Source organism: Dipodomys merriami, unplaced genomic scaffold, assembly GCF_024711535.1.
Source record: "Dipodomys merriami isolate MVZ:Mamm:240054 unplaced genomic scaffold, mDipMer1.0.p SCAF_64, whole genome shotgun sequence".
In the NCBI taxonomy this organism is placed as follows: Eukaryota; Metazoa; Chordata; class Mammalia; order Rodentia; family Heteromyidae; genus Dipodomys; species Dipodomys merriami.
In genome coordinates, this window is record NW_027206224.1 from 2,864,028 (window position 1) to 2,884,960 (window position 20,933).

General features: G+C 45.8%; 1 protein-coding gene and 1 long non-coding RNA gene across 2 annotated transcripts; one reads left to right on the top strand and one right to left on the bottom strand.

The window, feature by feature from the left end:
• Nucleotides 1–268: 268 nt before the first annotated feature.
• Nucleotides 269–12,798, bottom strand: LOC138815400 (uncharacterized). The gene is made up of 3 exons (XR_011368311.1): nt 12,711–12,798; nt 12,077–12,280; nt 269–747 (listed from the first exon to the last, which is right to left on the bottom strand). It is a non-coding gene; the product is annotated as an uncharacterized lncRNA (long non-coding RNA).
• On the top strand, nt 12,185–20,601 carry LOC138815399 (glucose-fructose oxidoreductase domain-containing protein 2). Its single transcript, XM_070004768.1, has 2 exons — nt 12,185–12,443; nt 19,129–20,601. The coding sequence occupies exons 1-2, from the start codon at nt 12,185–12,187 to the stop codon at nt 20,025–20,027; spliced, it is 1,158 nt and encodes a 385-aa protein (XP_069860869.1). The 3' UTR covers nt 20,028–20,601.
• Nucleotides 20,602–20,933: the final 332 nt, after the last annotated feature.

Below are 20,933 nucleotides of genomic sequence, written 5' to 3' on the forward strand. Positions count from 1 at the left end.
CATTCCTCAGCCATTTCTTAGCACCTATTCTGTGTCAGGCGCCATACTTATTTCAGGATGCAGCAGCAGCAGCGTGTGAAAGAGCTGATGCACTGGCCTCCTGACAGATAGATACTAGATAAGTGAAGCAGGGAACGTGCTGAGCTTCAGGAATGGCAAAGCTCAAGCTGTTGTGAGAAGAGTGGTAGAGCAGAACTACCTAACAGAGCTGGGACACAGGCCCAGTGAGAAGGTGATGCTTCAGGGGAGACCTGGCAGTTCTGAGGAGTTAGCCCTCCGTAGCTGACAAACAACAATGGGAGAGGAAAACAGTGAAGGCCAAAAACCCAACCTGCTTCGGGAGCACACCAAGGAATTTTGCTTTTATTCTAGGGACACTGCAAGGCTAGGGGAGGAAGTGATTAGAACCAGAAGAACCAGAACAGTGAATGAATTCAAGACACCAAGATGCGCAGGTGATGAGCATGGTGGCGGACTGGCTATAGAGAAGCAGGGAGGCTCCACCGCAGCCTCAGGGCTCCTTGTGATCTGGTTACGTATGAGTCGCAGTCACTTGTTTGATGTCAGCTGACCAGAGGAGAAGCATGACCAGAAGGGGATAAATCTCGGTGAAGACATCCTGCTGGTCTCTCAGGAAGTAAAAGACACCGGGTAGCAGCTTGTCTTCTTGATCCGAAAGCCATGATCATCTGATGCTTGTTTTTCTTCCTTGAATCATAAACCCGATTCTGCTCCAGACTTCTTATGCTAGTGACATAAGGAGGAGTCTCTTAATCATACTTTAATATATCCCGTCCCTACTGAAGTATGTACATGTTCTTTTGTTTTTGTTTTGAGAGCCAGGCTGACCTTGAACTCAGGAATCTTCTGTCTCTGCTTCCCAAGTCTTGGGATATTGGCATTCACCACGACAACCAGCTCTACACACACACACACACACACACACACACACACACACACACACACACACACACACACACACACACACACACACACACACACACACACACACACACACACACACACACACACACACACACACACACACACACACACACACACACACACACACACACACACACACACACACACACACACACAGAGTATTGCTCAGTGTATGGGTCTTAGTTTACTGATGAACTATGTGAGAACACAGTTTGCAGGCCTGGGGTTTGAGTTTGCCCTTGCCCTTGTAAGCAATCACTGAACTACTTGGGCCATGCTCTTAGCCCTTTGTGCTTTCATTATTTTTCAGATAGGGTCTCACATTTTTGCCCAGACAAGCCTTCAGCTACAATCCTCTTATCTATGCCTCCTGCATAGCAGGGATTATAAGCCTGTACCACTATACTCAGCTTATTTAGTAAGCCGGGGGAGGGCTCATTAACTTTTTGCCTGGGCTGGTCTTAAATTTTAATTGTCCCCATGTTTACTTCCTGAGTAGCTAGATACAACCATGAGTCACTTCATCTAGCCCATAAAATCTTATTTTTTAAGCAACTATTTATTGAGCATTCACTATTTATCAGGCCTTGTTATAGGAATTATGATAGAGCAATGAACAAAATAGGCAAAAACAACCAAAAAAAACCCCAAAACCCTCTGTTCCCAAGAAACATATATTCTAGCAGGAGAAATGGAGAAGATAATGGCATCATAAGCCTGTTTCTCTTATAAGACCATAATTAAACAGAGACCTGAAAAGAGCAATAGTGGGGGGGGGGAGGGAGGAAAGAATAGAAGAAGAGAACCAGACAAATAAATATCTACACAATAGAGAGTTGCAAGTGCAAAGGCCCTGAGGCAGGAATACCTGGCATGTTTGAGATACATTGCAGTGAATCACTGTGGCTGGAATAGGATATAAGGTGAGAAAAGTAAAGAGAGGCTTGGAGGGGCATGCAGACATCATGTAGGGCCTTGTAGGTGAGTGGAAGAACTTTAGCTCTTACTCTAAGAAAGACAGAAGCCTTTGAAAGGTTGAGCAAAGGAGTAGCTTGATCTGACATTCTAACTGAATCACCCACGGTGCTTTGTGGATTGGGGATGCAGCATGGGAAGCAGGGCAGGGAAGATGTTGAGACTAGTTCTGAGATGAAGCCTTTGTGGGAGGAAGACATTTGTGTGGCAGGGGAATCTCAGGGTATTAGTTCTGGACACTTAAAAGTTTTGGAAGCCTATTAAACATCCAAATAGGGTTGCCAGATGATCATGTCTTATACTAGTCTGGAACTCAAGAGATGACCTGGCTGATGATGTTGAGAATCCCTAGAGAATAGATCATATTTAAGCCATGAGACTGAGGGGAATCACCAGGGAAGTATAAATAGAAGAGAAATGGGTGAAAGCCTGAATCATGGTTATTACAGACATCATCTGGAGAAACTAGCAGAGGGGACTAAGAAATGGTCAGGGGCTGGGCTGGGAAAGTGGCTAGAGTGGTAGAGTGCTTGCCATGCATGCCTGAGGCCCTGGGTTTGATTCCTCAGCACCATATAAGCAGAAAAAGCCAGAAGTAGCACTGTGGCTCAGGTGTTAGAGCGCCAGCCTTGAGCTGAGGGGCAGTGCCCAGGCCTAGAGTTCAGTCCCCATGACCAGACAACAAAGAAAAAAGAAAGGTGACACCACTAAGCCACATTCCCAGCCCCCACTGAGGTCTATATAGGTAGCCCACACTGGCATCTGACTTGGAGTCCTCTGGCCTCAGCTTCCCAAGAGGTGGGGTTGAAGCCACACCTAGTCTTATATGCTTTATTTCTTTACCAGAGTAACAGTGTCAGTGCTTTTATCATAATTCAGCTGGGGTTGTGGGTAGTGTCTTTCTCACCTAGAGAAACATACTTAAGTATGTTATAGATATATTATGTATTCATATACCACTTTAAGTAAGATTGATTTGTATTCTGCTGAATGTTCTTGTGGCACGCGATCCATTTCTTTAGAGCACTTGTCTCAAATGTCATGATGTACTCATGTGGTTGATTGTCTTCACCATGCAAACAGAAGCTGTATCAGTTTGATTCACCAAAATATCTTGTACTTTGCCCTGGCCTGGCCTGGCCTGGCCTGTAACAGGTGCTTGCCAACTATCTAATGGTGAATCCATTTGCATAAATGACAAGTATCATTTTACACTTTTACATAAACACCTGAAACTCAGCCTATAATTAGCAGCTAATGTCACCATCTGTTTTAAAATTAGGTTGGAGGAGTACCTCACACACTAACCAGGGCTCGACCTCACCCCTGGCCAGTGAGCTTCATTTTAACATATTTCATATTAGAATTCAGTTGCTAAAAGAAAGAAAAAAACACCTAATTCCCAGGAAAATCCCTAAACAAGTTTCTGAACACTGAGCCACAGCACCACTGGTGGCTTTTTCTGTATAGTTGGATTTGATTCCTCAGCATCACATAAGCAGAAAAAGCAGGAAGTGGTGCTGTGGATCAAGTGGTAGAGCTCTAACCTTGAGCTGAATTGCTGAGGGACAGTGCCCAGGCCCAGAGTTCAAGCCCCATGATTGACACACACACAAAAAAAATTCAATCAATCAGTAAATTATATGTTATTCAAGTTTGTTTTTTTTTAAGAGTTTCATGGACTTTTCTGTCCAGGCTGGCTTTGAACTGTGATCCTCAAATCTCAGCCTACTGACTAGCTAGATTACAGGTATGAACCACCAGTGCCCAGCTTAAAGAGAGACTTTTTTTTTTTTAATTTTTTTATTGTAAAGATACTATACAGAGGGTTACAGTTACATGAGTGAGGTAATGAGTACACTTCCTCTTGAACATTGTTACCCCCTCCATTGTTTTCCCCCTACCATCCCCTCCCTCCCTCCCTTCCCCAAGGTTCTTTTTTTTTTTTTTTTTGATTGTGATTAAGTGATTACTTAATTTCTGGAAATTCACAGTATTGTGGAATAATGATGCTCATTTAAAGTCACAAGTTCATTTTAACTTTCCTGGAGCAAATTGTCTATCACAGTCTGTAATATATAATGGTGCTCATATGTTATATACCATATATGTGATCAGCAGCATGGGGATATTTAGTAGTGGTTCAACCAGATGAGTGGGAGTTCTTAAAGAGAGACTTTTAAGTTCACACATATTGTTTGATTATAGATCTAAACTTACATGTGGTATTAGTTTGTTCTATGCCACTAGATACAACTATTTATGTGATGTCTAGCCAGGCTCCAGTGGCTCACACCTGTAATCCTAGATACTCAGGAGGCAGAGATCTTGAGGACCACAGTTCAAAGCCAGCCCAGGCAGGAAAGTCTGAGAGACTCTAATCTCTAATAAACCACCAGAAAACTTGAAGTGGTGCCCAGGCCCAGAGTTCAAGCCCCACGACCACCACCAACAACAAAAGAGCATTTAAACAATGACTATAGCTATGATGAGTCCTAAGCTAGACATCATAGCACTATGGCTCAGGGAACATAAGGCAGGACATGGAAATCTAGACAAACATTCTTCACAGTTTTAGAGTTTTTAGTTCATGAACAACTGGGTCTCGTTGGGCCTGTAATAGCACATCATGGCAGAGCAAAAACCACTCACCTGGGTAGGAAGCAAGAAAGAAAAAGAAGGGACTATGGCACTACCATTTGACTCATGCTTCCCATTCCCAGCCTTTGGTTGTTTTGTTTTGTTTTGTTTGTTATTTTTGCCAGTTGTAGGGCCTGAACTCTGGTCCTGGGCACTGTCCCTCAGCTCTAACACTTGAGCTACAGCACCACTTCCGGCTTTTTCTGCTTATGTGATGCTGAGGAATCTAACCCAGGGCCTCATGCATGTGAGGCAAGCACTCTACCACTGAGCCACCTTCTTAACCCCCGTTTTTGTTTTTTGAGACAGGATCTCTCTATGTAGCTTAGCTCTCTCTATGTAGCTCCAGATTCTCCTGCTTTGGCCTTTCAAGTGCTGAGATTACAGTTGTCTACCACCATGCCAACAAACTGCCCAAAGGGCTTGAAAATATTCTGATATTCTAATTTTGTGATTGTGGCTTTTACTTTAGGGTTTTTTTTTTTTGTTTGTTTTTTGGGTCCGGTCGTGGGGCCTGAACTCTGGGCCTGGGCACTGTCCCTCAGCTCTTCAGCTCAAGGCTAGCACTCTACCACTTGAGCCACAGTGCCACTTCTGGCTTTTTTTCTTTTTGCTTATGTGGTGCTGAGGAATCGAACCCAGGGCCTCAGGCATGCAAGACAAGCGCTCTACCACTGAGCCACCTTCCCAGCCCTACTTTAGGGTTTTATTTCATTTTGTTTTTGCCAGTCCTGGGGCTTGAATTCAGGGCCTAAGCTCTACCCCTGAGCCTCTTTGTTGATCAAAGCTAGCCCTCTACCACTTCAGTGAGCCACAGGGCCACTTCCCGCTTTTTCTGAGTAGTTTATTGGAGATAAGAATCTCACAGACTTTCCTGCCCAGGCTGGCTTTGAATCTCAATACTCAGATCTCAGTCTCCTGAGTAGCTAGGCATGAGCCACTGGTGCCTGATTTAAATTTTAAGTTTTTGATCCTTCCCAAATTAAGTTTTAAATGTACAGTGAGAGAATCAGGGTTCATTGTTTGCCATATGATAGACAGTTGTTCCAATAGCATTTCTTAAAAAGTTTCTTTTGTCTACTGAATTGATTTAATGCTCTGGCTGAAAATCTATCAACTGCATTTATGTGGCTAGCAGAGTAAAGATAGTATTATAAGGCAGTATGCTTTGTCTATAGAAATCCCTAACAACTTTTTTTTTAATGCCTGGAACTAAAAATATAAAGCTTATTTCGTAATTTTAGAAAAGCATAGTTACAGGATAAGTGTTACAGATACATTTTAAATAACTTGCATGGATCCACCCAGCCTCCATCCATCTGTAAATTTCTGAAGAACTGGATGCTTCTAACAGGATCAGATGCACACACTCCCAAAACAAGTAATGACACTTGAGAAAGCTTATAGGTAATCAAAAGAATTGTGTGTGTCTGTTAGAGAGATTTGTTTTTAATATACTCATTCATTGGTTGATTCAGGGTGTGTAAAATATAATTTCTTTGGATGTGAGCCATGTATTTTATATAGCTTTTCATCCCACTGAGCAAAAGGAGAAATGAAAGCTAATATAGTTTTCATTGTAATTACTTAACTGAGACATCTATCTAATACAAACAAAAAAGAAGGAGGAGGAGGAGGAGCAACAGCAGCAGCAGCAGCTGAGAGCTGGTAGCTTATGCTTGTAATCTACCTTTCGGGAGGCTGAGATCTAAGGCTCCTGGTTCAAAGCAAGCTTGGGTAGAAATATCTGTGAGACACTTATCTACAATTAACCACCAGAACATGAGAAGTGGAGCTGTGGCTCAAGTAATAGAGTCCTAGCCTTGAGTACCAAAGGTCACAGACCATGTCCAGGCTCTGAGTTCAAACCCTAGGACTGGCAACAAAAAGAGAGAGAGAGAGAGAGAGAGAGAGAGAGAGAGAGAGAGAGAGAGAGAGAGAGACTTTAGTTTCCTCATTTGTAAAGTGAAGATGTTGTAATAGTTACATAACATAATGCCAGTAAAGAACTTGGCACACAGTATATAAAAGTTAGATATTACTGGCTTGAAGAAAGTAAGGATCATGAGCCCAGTGCTGGTGGCACGCTTGTAATCCCAGCTACTCAGGTGGCCAAGATCTGAGGATCTCCGTTCAAAGCCAGCCCAGGCAGGAAAGTCTGTGAGACTTTTTTTTTTGTCGGTCCTAGGGCTTGAACTCTGGGCCTGGGCGCTGTAACTCAGTTCTTCAGCTTAAGGCAAGCACTCTACCACTATGACTTCCACTTCCAGTTTTCTGGTAGTTTATTGGAGATAAGAGTCTCATGGCCTAGCTTTGAACCGAGATCCTCAGATCTCAGCCTCCTGAGTAGCTAGGATTACAGGCGTGAGCACTGGCACCCGGCTGTGAGACTTTTATCTCCAATAAACCACCTGAAAACCAGAAGTGGCACTGTAGCTCAAGTGGTAGAACACTCACCTTGAGTTGAAGAGCTCAGGGACAGCACCCAGGCCCAGAGTTCAAGTCTCACTACTGACAAAAACAAAAACAAAAAAGAAAGGATCATGAAAAAAAAAATAGCCCAAGTGATCTCAACTAGTAAATAGCCATCTAAGTTACATCAAGTGAAATTGATTAGAAAAGTCCAAATATTAAACTTGAGTTAAAAAAAAAACTAACATAATTGGTAGCATTGTGTATGCGCGTGTGTGCATGCGTGCACACATGTACTTGCTGCTACTGGGGCTTCTACTGAAAGTCAAATGAAGGTCTTCAGTTTTTTTGCACATGACTAGCCTTCATTTTTAGCTTTTTGTTGGTTGTTTGGATATTAAGAGTCTCAGGAAGGTCCATGAGACTCTTATCTCTAATAAACCACTCAGAAAAAACGGAAGTGGAACTTTGGCTCTGTGGTAGAGCACTAGCCTTGAGCAAAAATAAGCTCAGGAACAGTGCCCAGGCCTTGATTTCCAGCCCTAGGAGTGGCACAGAAAAATAAAAAAAGAGGGCTGGGAAGGTGGCTCAGTGGTAGAGTGCTTGCCTTGCATGCATGAGGCCCTGGGTTGGATTCCTCAGCACCACATAAGCAGAAAAAGCCGGATGTGGTGCTGTGGCTCAAGTGGTAGGGTACTAGCCTTGAGCTGAAGAGCTGAGAGACAGTGCCCAAGCCCAGAGTTCAGGCCCCTCAAACAACAAAATAAATAAATATTTAAAAAGAGAGAGTCTCATGGAGTTGTCTGTGTAAGCCACATGAGACTCTTCAGTAAACTACTCAAAAAAGCCAGAAGTGGCACTGTGGCTTAAGTGGTAGAGTGCTAGCCTTGAGCACAAAAAGGCTCAGGGACAGCGCCCAGGTCCTGAGTTCAAGCCCTAGTTCAAGACCTCAGTCAAGCAACACAGATCTTGCCAGAAGTACATCCTGGAACGGAGAGAGAGCAGAGACTAAGTACCATGACCTTTCTTCCTCCTCTCAGATATCTTCCTGGGATTTCCTACTATACCCATAAAGAGGCTGGAAGCCCTGGAGTCCAGGCCTTTAGCGTTTGGCCTTCAGACTCCTGAACCTGGTGGAGAGGTTCTGAGAGAAAGACCTAGAGCACTCAGCACACCCACCTGCCAAAGTTCACCCTCCTTCCATTAGAACTTGATGCCACTAGTTCAGGCTGCAACTCACCTTTCTAATACTTTGCATCTTTTTGTGTGTTCCCCCCACCATTCTGCTCCCTATGTATGTGAAACGATATGTAAACTGTGTATGGTGGTACACATTTGTAATCCCAGCATTTGGAAAGCTGAGGCAGGATTGTGGGATTAAGGCCAATCTGGTCTACATCGTGAGACCCTGTTTCAAAAACAAAAAAAGGTGGGCTGTGGATGTAGCTCAGTGGTAGCGTACGTGTCATGAGGCTCTGGGTTCAATCTCCAGTATAAAAACACAAAAAACAAGATAGTGATTTACAATGGAGTATACAATATGCTTTAAAAATATTACCTCAGGGCTAGGAAGTTGGCTCAGTGGTAGAGCGCTTGCCTTGCATGCATGAGGCCCTGGGTTCAATTCCTCAGCACCACATAAGCAAAAAGAAAAAACCCGGAAGTGGCGCTGTGGCTCAAGTGGTAGAGCGCTAGCCTTGAGCTGAAGAGCTGAAGGACAGTGCCTAGGCCCAGAGTTCAGGCCCTACGACTGGACAAAAAAAAAAATTTAAAAAAAAATTACCTCATTTAATCTTTAAGTCCCCTAGGAAGTAGAGACAATTATCTTCACTTTGCAGATGTGGAAATGGACACACAGAATTATTAAAGACTTACCTGAGTTTACCCATCTGGGAAATAATGGAGGCAGAATTTGAACCCCAGCAAAATGGCTCCTTTTCCCTTCATGTAGCCTCTATCCTGCCTTCCTTTGCCATAACCAAGCATTGTTCACCCTTCGTCCTTGACCAGCATATGGTGAGGGCTGGGTTTATGGAGGTCTTTTGAGGTGTATGAAGGGTAAGGTGCAGGGATTTAGAGTCAGAATAGGGAAATATTAGGGGTGAGAAGGGTGGCCACTGAAGTAAACAAGGAAAACCAGCTGTGCCTGCTTGAGCAGGAAATACCTAATCATCAAGCCTGCCTAGCTTCATGCCATCTGGCTCTCTCAGGGTCAGCTGATGCCCTGTACAGGTGTGATGAAGCTGCTTTTGAGTCAGGGGAAGTAAAACAGAGGTTACTGACCATTCTAATCTGTTGTTTTACACAACTGATATTTAAACATGTGTACACCCAAATATAACTAGAGTCAGGAGGAATGCTGTGTGAGAGGAAGATTTTCATTGGCATGGGTTACTAGTACCCTTGTACCTAGAGTAGATGATAGTGGCACTGAAGGCATATCTCAGTGGTAAAGGAATTACTTAGGATTGTGTAAAGCCCTGACTTCAAGTAATTCGCAGTGCCCCCCCTCCCTCGAATTGTGTTCAGCTAAGAAGCAGCGATGTAGGATTAGAACCTAGATAACACTGATGCCTTCACTACAGCATCTGTGCTCACCACTTCCCTTTACTGCTTCTTTGATCAGGTGGCTTTTGTGGAGCTGCTAGAACAATAAAGCAGTACATATACATGAAGCTCTGCAGAGAAACTGGACTTGTGCTGCAGATCTGGAAGTCACTACACAAAAGAAGATCTTACAAAGGGGAGGGGCCTCAAGCTGTACTTGGATTGGGGACAGGAAACTGGTGGTGATAGAAGCTCAGGAACCTCAACGTTGGCCTGGGAGGAGAGTAGAAGAGACTTAAAGTGGCATTCAATAATGGCCAGAGTTGAGAATGTCAGAAAGGGGAAGAAGATGTGTGTATGTAAAAGAATAGTTAAGTGATGCTTTTACAGAGGAATGCATTGTCTCTGTTAAGCTCAGAAATGGGTTGACTGACCTGTGAGAGATACAAAGGAAGCATTATATTATATGCATACAAGTTGGTCAGCAAGTTCCCACATTTGGGTTTAACTTCTTAAAAATTGTCAGTGTAGCTGGGCGCTGGTGGCTCACACCTGTAACCCTAGCTACTCAGGAGGCTGAGATCTGAGGATCACGGTTCAAAGCCAGCCCAGGCAGGAAAGTCCCTGAGACTCTTATCTCCAATAAACCACTTGAAAACCGGAAGTGGTGCCTTGGCTCAAGCAGTAGAGTACTTGCCTTGAGCTGAAGAGCTGAGGGACAGCACTCAGGCCCAGAGTTCAAACCCCATGACCGACAAAAAAAAAGAAATGTCACTGCAGGGCTTCTCAGTAGTACAGTGCTTGCCTAGCATGCATAAAGCCCTGGGTTCGATTCCTCAGTACCACACAAACAGAAAAAGCAGGAAGTGACACTATGGCTCAAGTGGTAGAGTGCTAGCCTTGAGCAAAAGCTCAGGGACAGTACCTAGGCCCTGTGTTCAAGCCCCGGGATGATAATAATAATAAGAAGAAGAAGAAGAAGATTTAGAAGCACCTTAGAGTCCCCTAGTTTACCAATTACCTTTAAAAATCTGACTTCTGAAATTGTGCTTACTGCCCTGACAATCTTCCTCCCTGCCACCCTCTCTTCCTTTCCCCTTCTTTTCTCCTTTGTTTTCTTTCTTTTCCTTCTCCTCTCTCTTCCTTTTTTCCTTCCTTTCTTTTTTCCCTCCCTTTCTGCCTCTCTCCCCCCTCCCTCTTTCCCTCCCTCTTTCCCTCCCTCTTTCCCTCCCTCTTTCCCTCCCTCTTTCCCTCCCTCCCTCCCTCCCTCCCTTCCTTCCTTCCTTCCTTCCTTCCTTCCTTCCTTCCTTCCTTCCTTCCTTCCTTCCTTCCTTCCTTCCTTCCTTCCTTCCTTCCTTCCTTCCTTCCTTCCTTTCCCTGTTGCAAGGTTTGAGCTCTTGAGGTCAGAGCCTCATGCACCACTTGCTCATCATGGCTGGTACTCTACCATTGAGTCATGCATCCAGTCCAGTGTATGCTACAAGATGCACTCACAATTTTTTTTTGGGGGGGGGTGGGTCGTGGGCACTGTCCCTCAGCTCTTCAGCTCAAGGCTAGCACTCTACCACTTGATCCACAGTATTTTTTTAAAATTATTTTTTTATACAGCAAATATACAGACTATTTCTGCCCAGTTTTGAACCAGGGGCCTTTCACATTAGGTGAATGTGGTAACTACTACTCTGTGGAAACTTACTACATGCTTTTTTAAAAAATGTGCTTCAACTGGGCACTGGTGACTGATGCCTGTAATCCTAGCTACTCAGGAGGCTGAGATCTGAGGATCACACTTCAAAGCCAGCCCACACAGGAAATTCCCTAAGACTCTTATCTCCACTCAGAAAACCGGAACTGGTGCTATGGCTCAAGTGGTAGGGTGCTAGCCTTAAGCTGAAGAGCTGAGGGACAGTGCCCAGGCCCAGAGTTCAAGCCCCACGACCAACCAAAAAAAAAAAAAAATCCTCCTGCCTTAACTTCCTAAGTGCTCTATAGTGAATTTTTTTTTTTTTTTGGCTTGTTCTGGGACTTGAACTTTGGGCCTGGGTGCTATCTCTGAGCTTCTTTTTTTATTTATTTTTTTTTGGGGGGGTCCGGTCATGGGGCCTGAACTCTGCTCTTCAGGTCAAGGCTAGTGCTCTACCACATAAGCCACAGCGCCACTTCCAGCTTTTTTTCTTCTTGCTTATGTGGTGCTGAGGAATCGAACCCAGGGCCTCATGCATGCAAGGCAAGCACTCTACCACTGAGCCACCTTCCCAGCCCTCTCTGAGCTGCTTTTTGCACAAGGCTAGTACTCCACCACTTGAGCCACAGAACCACTTCTGGTTTTTTTCTGTGTATGTGGTACTGAGGAATCTAACCCAGGGCCTCATGCATGCTAGGCAAGCACTCTACCACTGAGCCACATTCCCAGCCTAGTGAATATTTTTATACAAAAAACAAAAACAAAAAAAAAACTTTGAGCCTGAGCACCGGTGGGTCACGCCTTTAGAGAACTTGTTGCTTATGATAAGCCAAGAAAGTGACCACAGCTAACAGCGTGTCCTCCACTACTCACCAATGTATTGCTTGTCTTTCTAGGAGCCATGTTTGACCAGGACTTTGGGAAGGTCAGCTCCATGCCGGAGGCCCTTGTGAAGCGATGAGTTGGTGAGCTGAGGCCAGGATGAAGATGCTGCCAGGTGTGGGTGTATTTGGTACTGGCAGCTCAGCCCGGGTCTTGGTCCCACTGCTGAGGGCAGAAGGATTCACAGTGGAGGCCCTGTGGGGGAAGACGGAGGAGGAGGCAAAGCAGCTGGCTGAGGAGATGAACATCACCTTCTACACCAGCCGGACTGATGATGTCTTACTGCATCAAGATGTAGACCTGGTGTGCATCAACATCCCCCCTCCGCTCACCCGCCAGATATCTGTGAAGGCTCTAGGTATGCAAGTTGGATTGTGGCAGGCAGACTGTCCCTCTGGATAGTCCTCAGAGCCTCAGTGCTCTCCTCTGGGCCTGGGTATTCTTTCCTGGGCTGCGTTTGCAGGTAGTAGCACCATGGCCCATCTGCCACCCCTTAAGCAGAGCTCTGGAGGAGGAGAGTGGGTTGGAGAGTCTTACGCCTACATTAGTAAATCCCTCAGCAAAAGCTGGGGTGTCCCACCACGGGGCTGCAGATAATTATATTTCAAGCAAAGTCAAGGCCTACCTCTGGGAATCAGCATTCCCTGGACACTGGGAAACTGCTGGTGATTGACACATTTGTTTTTCCCCATGGCGAGAGGCAGCACCACAGGAAGAAGAGGAGGCAGTGTAGCAGGCTGCTGTTTCCCATGCTTTGTCAGCCCTTGACTGTAGTGAGCACACGCCCTTCCTGCCAACCACAATCTTGTAGCGCCAGACGGCAGGAAAGGCGCTCTGATAGTATTGACTTTGCCCACAGGATCTGAGGTACAGCCTGCTGGTGTAGCCACTCCCTCTGGGAACTGTGGGCTTAGAGACCTCCTGAGCCTCTACCCCGCTGCTGGGCCTAGCCTGCTAAGTAGTTCTGCAGTTCCTACTGGGCTTTTTCCTATCAACTGTGGACAGATTCTTTTCTTCATCCTATGCAAATCAGAATCTTATTTAGTAGGAAAAACAAACCAGTAAACATTTAGCCAGCAATTATTTTTTTAGGGCTTCCTGTGTGCCTGGACCTTCAAAGCTGTGCTGTATCACAGTCGTCCCTGCCTCTAGAATTCTAGAAGCCAGGTGAGGTGGTCTATACCTATAATCCCAGAACTCAGGAGGATTGTGAGTTTAAGTCGAGGCTGTTGAGCCATGAGGTGGAGGGCATGCTTGTAATCCTAGCACTCAGGAGGCTAAGCCAGGATCTCAAGTTCAAGGCTACCCTGTCTCAAATGAAATAAATAGAAACACACAAGCTGAGTGACAGAAGACTTAAGTAACCATTCAAATATCATATAATCGGGGTTTGCCTTGTTTTTGTTTTTGTTTTTTGTTTTTGTGCTGGTTCTGGGCTTGAACTCAGGGCTTGGGTGCTATCCCTAAACTTTTGTGTTCAAGGCTAACACTCTACCATTTTGAGCCACAGCTCCATTTCTAACTTTTTGGTAGTTAATTGGTGATGAGTCTCACAGAATTTTCTGCCTGGGCTAGCTTTGAACTGTGATCTTCAGATCTCAGCTTCCTGAGTAGTTAGAATTACAGGCATGAGCTAACAAGTAATTGTTTTATATAAGGAGATAGGAATCAAGGATCTCAGAGGTAATCAGAGATCTCTGGGTCACAAACCTGTATACCAGGAGACTACCACTCTTTCTGGCTGCTACCATGGCAGAAGCTCCAAGGCTCTACTGCTGATCTCTCCCTTGTTCTAAGGAAAAAAAGTCATAGAAGAGAATTTCTGTCACATTTGACCTAGTGGTTAGGGGAAGATTAATGTTGATTGAATCAAGTACGAACTTGAATACATCTGGCTGTCAATTTAGCCAAAAATTGTAGATGGTTTGTCTTTTCTGGAGAGCTCTTTAAAGATAGGTGACACTGGAGGGAGATGGTGGCTCCCAATTGAATTTAGAAAGTAGAATAAGCCAGTGCTTCAATGAAGAGTCGCTTCCATGGGAATCACCCAAGTCACTGAATGTTGTGAATGTCGCTGGTGAGTGATGTGTTAGAGGCTTTCTATGCCCTCCCTGAGTTTTAGTGTCTCCATGGAGACCATTTCCAAGCTATGCAGGAGAAAGAGGGAACCCTGGGATTCTCTGGCCACGAGCTGGCTATTTTTAAATTCTTAGTCTAAGAAAACAGTATGTTTTGAGCTACTTGATAAAAACAGGAAAGAACAGGGGTCACAGGGGCTTCTGGGGCTGTTGGTTTTCTCTTTTCATACTTACCTACTGTAAGTAGGAGGATATATATGAGCCCCAATTAACTAGCATCTGCTAGGCCTGGGTTTAATGCCAATACCCATAAGAAAAGAGAGAAACTGAGGCCCAGGAACATTGAGGAATGATAACTTCTCAAGTCACAAAATGGAACATTGAATGTCTCTCTTCTTGCTTTGTTGTTACCTCATTTCTGGGTCCATAAGAATTGTCTCTTGCCAGGTGCTGATGGCTCACACCTGTCATCCTAGCCACTCAGGAGGCTGAGATCTGAGGATCACAATTCCAAACCAGCCCAGGCAGGAAATCTGAGAGATTTTCCAATAAACTATTCAGAAAGAGTTGGAAGTGTGCTGTGACTCAAGTGGTAGAGTGCTAGCCTTGAGTAAAAGAAGCTCAGGGATGGCACCTAGGCCCTGAGTTAAAGCCCCAGGACTGGAGGGAAAAAATTGTCTCTTAATTCTTTTTTTTTTTTTTTCTGCATTTTATTTGGTTGGTCTTGCAATGCCATCTAGGCTAGCCTCAAACTCATTAGTCTAGGCTGGCCTCCATCTGAAGATCTTTTTGCCCCAGACTCTTGAGTTCTAAAACTAGAGGCATTGGGGCTGGGAAGGTAGCTCAGCGGTAGAGTGCATGCCTTGCAAGCATGAGGCCCTGGGTTCGATTCCTCAGCACCACATAAACAGAATAAGCTGGAAGTGGCACTGTGGCTCCAGTGGTAGAGCACTATCCTTGAGCTGAAGAGCTGAAGGACAGCGCCCAGACCCAGAGTTCAGGCCCCATGACCGGAATAAAAAATAAAAATAAAAATAAATAAATAAAAAATAAAATAAAATAAAACTAGAGGCATGAATTACCACATCCTTTCTAAAATTAATTTTTAATTAATCCTACAGAGGTTTACTTGGCATATCACAATTCTGTGACATCTTGTTTTTCTGCTACTGCCTGACCATTTTCCCCCATCTTCTATGTTTCAAATTCTATACTTAAAGCTTTCCCAGGAATTCCTTAAAGGAGAATAGAAGAATCCTTAGTACATTTTAATTCCCTATTCAATTCAGAAATAGTTTAAGAAAATGTATTTTAATGGGCAGAGTACTTCCATGGTCTTTGCTACTGTTGAATCTGTCACTAAAAGATAAGGCGCTATGGCTCAGCTCTTAGCATTTGTTTTCTTAGAAAAACAAATTTTCTCTTTCCCATGGGATATCATCCTAATAAAAGATCATTCCTCCAGCAGGCTGACCCAGATAATTTAATCCCCAAATCTCCAGTCCCTTCAGAAGCCTCCTGGTCTCAGGGCCAGACCAAATCCCTGCTGTCTGGTCTCATCCCACCAGTCATCTTCATCATATTTACTTAGAGTATGTGCCTATATCTGTTTGTACGATCATTTGAACCTATTAAGATTATAAGCCCTGGAAGTGGCGCTGTAGCTCAAGTGGTAGAGTGCTCGCCTTGAGCTGAAGAGCTGAGGGACAGCGCCCAGACCCAGAGTTCAAGCCCCACGACCGACAAAAAAAAAAAAAAAAAAAAAAAAAGCCCTTAGAAGGTTGAGCCCATGCCCAGGAGGGCCCCAGTTCTTGGCCAGGTCCTGGGACTCTGGTTGAATAAGATATTCGCCAACTCTATCCATACAGTAAGTCCAGTATCTATTGCTTTCTTTTCTAGTATCCAACTCTTCTTCATTAGAACAGGGACTCCCAGGGCTGGGAATGTGGCTTAGTGGTAGAGTGCTTCCTAGCATGTATGAAGCCCTGGGTTTGATTCCTCAGCACCACAGAATCAGAAAAAGCCAAAAGTGGCACTGTGGTTCAAGTAGTAGAGTGGTAGCCTTGAGCAAAAGAAGCTCAGGGACAGTGCCCAGGCCCTGAATTCAAGCCCAGGAGTGGTGGGGGGGCTGGAGGGCAAGGGGGAGAAGAACAGGGTCTTCCTGGACTTTATGTCTTATAAATATAAATATTAGTATTTTTTTTTTTTTTTTGTCGGTCCTGGGGCTTGAACTCTGGGCTTGGGCACTGTCCCTCAGCTCTCCAGCTCAAGGCGAGCTCTCTACCACTTGAGCCACAGCACCACTTCCGGCTTTCTAGTGGTTTATTGGAGATAAGAGTCTCACAGAGTTTCCTGCCCGGGCTGGCTTTGAACCACAATCCTCAGATCTCAGCCTTCATAGCTAGGATTACAGGCGTGAGCCACCTGCTCCCGGCTTAAATATTAGTATTCTTCATGGGCTGTTTCTCCATTCTGCTGTGTGAAGTCATTTTTCTAGTCCCCTCTGGATAAGAGTTTCCTATCTAGATCCTCCTGGGCCCAGCCTGTGAACCTGGCTGCCTGTGGGGTGCTACTGAGGAACAAAGCATTGGTCTGCAGAGCCTGGAACAGTTCCTCTGGGCCTTGCACAAGGGAGCATGTACTGAAGACAGGCTTGCAGCTTGAAACTCATATACCCTCAAAAATTTTGAGCTAAAGAAGAACTTAAGGGACTGAGTGTGAAGCTCAGTGTTTAGTATGATCAAAGCCTTGGGTTCAAACCCACAGAACTGAAGAACAAAAAAATTGAAAAACCACCTAAAGTTGTCCAGGATGCAAAAAGCAGCTTTCAGCTCCTGTAATCCTGGCAGGAAAGCTAAATGAGCTTATATGAAGATGTCTTCTAAGGCAACCCAAGTCTTCCTAAAGGTGACACAGCCTGTTCTGCTGGTTTCTGAAAGTCTGAGTGCCTTTGATGTCCATGCTGTAAAGAATCCTGGTAGCCAGACATGTGTGTGTGTGGGGGGGGGGGCGCATGCCTGCAATACCAGCTACTGCAGAGGCAGAAATAGGACAACCTCAATTCAAAGCAAGTTTAGCTTAAAACCCTATCTGAAAAACTAAAAGCAAAAGGATTTGGGAACCAGGGCGCTGGTGGCTCACGCCTGTAATCCTAGCTACTCAGGAGGCTGAGATCTGAGGATCTCGCCCGGGCAGGAGAGACCGTGAGACTCCTATCTCCAATAAACCACCAGAAAACCGGAAGTGGCGCTGTAGCTCAAGTGGTAGAGCGCTCGCCTTGAGCTGAAGAGCTGAGGGACAGCGCCCAGGCCCAGAGTTCAAGCCCCACGACCGACAAAAAAAAAAGGATTTGGGGGTGTGGCTCAAATACTTACTGGTTAGCTCAAGGCCTTCAGAGAATACACAGAACAGCCCTCCCAAAGGACTTCTAGTTACTGTGTTCAAAAGGTGTCTCACTAGGGCTGGGAAGGTGGCTCAGTGCTAAAGCGCTTGCCTTGCATGCCTGAGGCCCTGGGTTCGATTCCTCAGCATCACATAAGCAAAAAGAAAAAAAAGCTGGAAGTGGCGCTGTGGCTCAAGTGGTAGAGCGCTAGCCTTGAGCTGAAGAGCTGAGGGACAGCACCCAGGCCCAGAGTTCAGGCCCCACGACCGACCTAAATAAATAACTAAATAAAGAAGTCTGGAATAGGGCTGCTCTCTCCTCTTGCAGCCCCCCCCCCTTTTTAAATTAGCATCGATTATTTGTGAAAATGAGTTTCCTTTTGACATGTACATATATTATACAATGTACCTTGATCAGACCCATCACCTTTGTTACTCTCCACTGTCTCCCCTTTCCCTTTCTTAAACCAATCTGAACAGGTGTCACTGTTCATTTTCACATAAAGTTTTTTGACTATATTCACACTCTTTCGTCCTCTCTGTTTGCCCTCGGGCCTTTTGATCACTAACTTGTTGGACCCTGGTTGTAGAGACAATCTGTGGGACCCTTAGATCTCTTCGGAGTTATGACTGGAATGCTAAGCCCGTCCTGTTAGCATGTAGAGCATGTTAGCATGTAGAGCATGTTAGCATGTAGAGCAATTATCTCACCACAAGCTGGTGATCCAATAAATGGGTAACAGTTGAACACATGTCCATGTGTATCTCCCCCTCTCCAGCCCACGTGCTTTAATCAGGTCCTCCAGAGAAACTGAATCAATGAGATATTAAGAGAGAGAGAGAGGCTTATTTAAGATTTGTCCCACCAGGCTCCAGTGGCTCATGCCTGTAATCCTAGCCACTCAGGAGGCTGAGATCTGAGGATCGAGGTTCAAAGCCAGCCCCAGCAGGAAAGTCTGTGAGACTCTTATCTCCAATAAAACCGGAAATGGCGCTGTGGCTCAAATGGCAGGGCGCTTGCCTTGAGCTGAAAAGCACAGGGACAGTGCCCAAGCCCAGAGTTCAAGCCCCACAACCGACCTAAATAAATAACTAAATAAAGAAGTCTGGAATAGTGCCCAGGCCCTGAATTTAAGCCCCAGGACTGGCAAGTGGAGGTGTGACTCAAGTGATAGAGCAAAGAAAGCTAAGAGATTGCACGCAGGCTCTGAGTTCCAGCCCCATTAACAGCACTATAAATAAGTAAATAAATATTTTTAAAATTTTTTGTTATTAAAGAAAGTGTGGGTGGAAGGAAAAGAAAAATAATGATTATAAAGATTCTGGCTCAGTGGTAGAACACTTGCCCAGCATTTGTTGAGGCCTGGGATAAATTCTTAGCTCTAGGGAAAACAAAGAAAAGAAAAAAAGAACTTAAGTCCTCTTTACCCAACCTATAACTTTCTCCAGTGCATTCATTGAGACTTTCCAGTCTATGCTGAGTCGCCCTTCCTCCTGGTCCATAGGAGACTCCTTCCTGGATCGATCCAACTTGGAAAATTTTCTTTTCAGCAGTTGAGATTTCCCACTGTGTCTCATTCATAGGCATCGGGAAGAATGTGGTCTGTGAGAAGGCAGCGACGTCGGTGGATGCATTCCGGATGGTGACAGCCTCGCGATACTACCCGCAGCTCATGAGCCTGGTGGGGAACGTGCTGCGCTTCCTGCCTGCCTTTGTGCGCATGAAGCAGCTGATCGCAGAGCACTATGTGGGCGCAGTGATGATCTGTGATGCCCGCATCTACTCGGGCAGCCTGCTCAGCCCCAGCTACGGCTGGATCTGCGATGAGCTCATGGGCGGCGGGGGCCTGCACACCATGGGCACCTACATCGTGGACCTGCTGACCCACCTGACTGGCCGGAGAGCTGAGAAGGTGCACGGGCTTCTCAAGACCTTCGTGCGGCAGAATGCTGCCATCCGGGGCATCCGGCATGTCACCAGCGATGACTTCTGCTTTTTCCAGATGCTCATGGGTGGGGGGGTGTGCAGCACAGTGACACTTAACTTCAACATGCCGGGTGCCTTTGTGCATGAGGTCATGGTGGTGGGCTCTGCAGGGCGCCTTGTGGCCCGGGGAGCTGACCTCTATGGGCAGAAGAACTCTGCCACACAGGAGGAGCTACTGGTGAGGGACTCGCTGGCCGTGGGTGCCGGGCTGCCTGAGCAGGGCCCCGAGGACGTCCCGCTGCTCTACCTGAAAGGCATGGTCTACATGGTGCAGGCCTTGCGCCAATCCTTCCAGGGCCAGGGCGACCGCCGCACCTGGGACCACACCCCTGTGTCCATGGCCGCCTCCTTTGAGGATGGGCTGTACATGCAGAGCGTGGTGGATGCGATCAAAAGGTCAAGTCGATCTGGGGAATGGGAGACTGTAGAGGTGCTGACGGAGGAGCCCGATGCCAACCAGAACCTGTGTGAAGCGCTTCAGCGGAACAACCTGTGAGCCCGAACACATGTCAGGGGCCAGGAGCTGGGATGGGGGGTGTGATTTTAGTAAAGACAGTGTGTTTCCTTTAATAAATCAGCATGGGCCAGGGCTGGAAGGAGGCCCAGGTTAAACACCCCGTCTATCCACTCATCTCCTCAGACTACCAGGACTGGGTGGGTGAGCCCACTCTGTGTAGAGTGGAGCTACCGCCAGGCCTCTTCATTGTTCTAGGGAGCAAAGCCTGCAAAAGTTTGGCCTAAGGGCTCTGATTTGTGGTCATACAGGATAAAAAAGCCAGCTTGGCTGAGGCCTGAGGAGAAATGACAAGAAGCCTTGTTTCCATCCCCTTCTTGGGCTGGGGCATCTCAGGAAGAGTGAGGGCAACAAGTCACCCCTCAGGGATCCTCACCTGCCTTCCCATGTACCCAGACCCCAGGCCAACCCTTCCTGCAGAGAAGAGTGGGGCTTCTGTATTAAATGAGTTCTCAGGGGCTATTGACTTATGGAAGAGGGCCCCTGACTTGGCAGAGAGAAGATGGGGAGCTGTAGAACATCGGATAAATGTCAATAAATAAGTCAGAAAAGATGACATCGTGCTATGCGGTGGTTTGTTTGGTAGTTGGATTTCTTGAATAATAAAAGCAGACTGGCTTTCTCTTTCCTCAGGACTGTGTAGCGGCTCTGCCACTGCCCACTGTCGGCTCTGGCTTTCTCCCCCATGGCCAAGTCCCAGGAGTCCTCCAAAGAAGTATTTGCTTGAGGACAGGAGGCAAGGTTTCCTAATAATCAGCTATTTGGCAATTTAGGCAGATAAGGCAAAGCCTGGGGCTTGCTAGGCTGGAAATCTGGAGGGATCTGCTTTGTTTTTGTTTTGTTGTTATTTATGGGATTGAACTCAGGGCCTCTGGTTTCCTGAGGTGG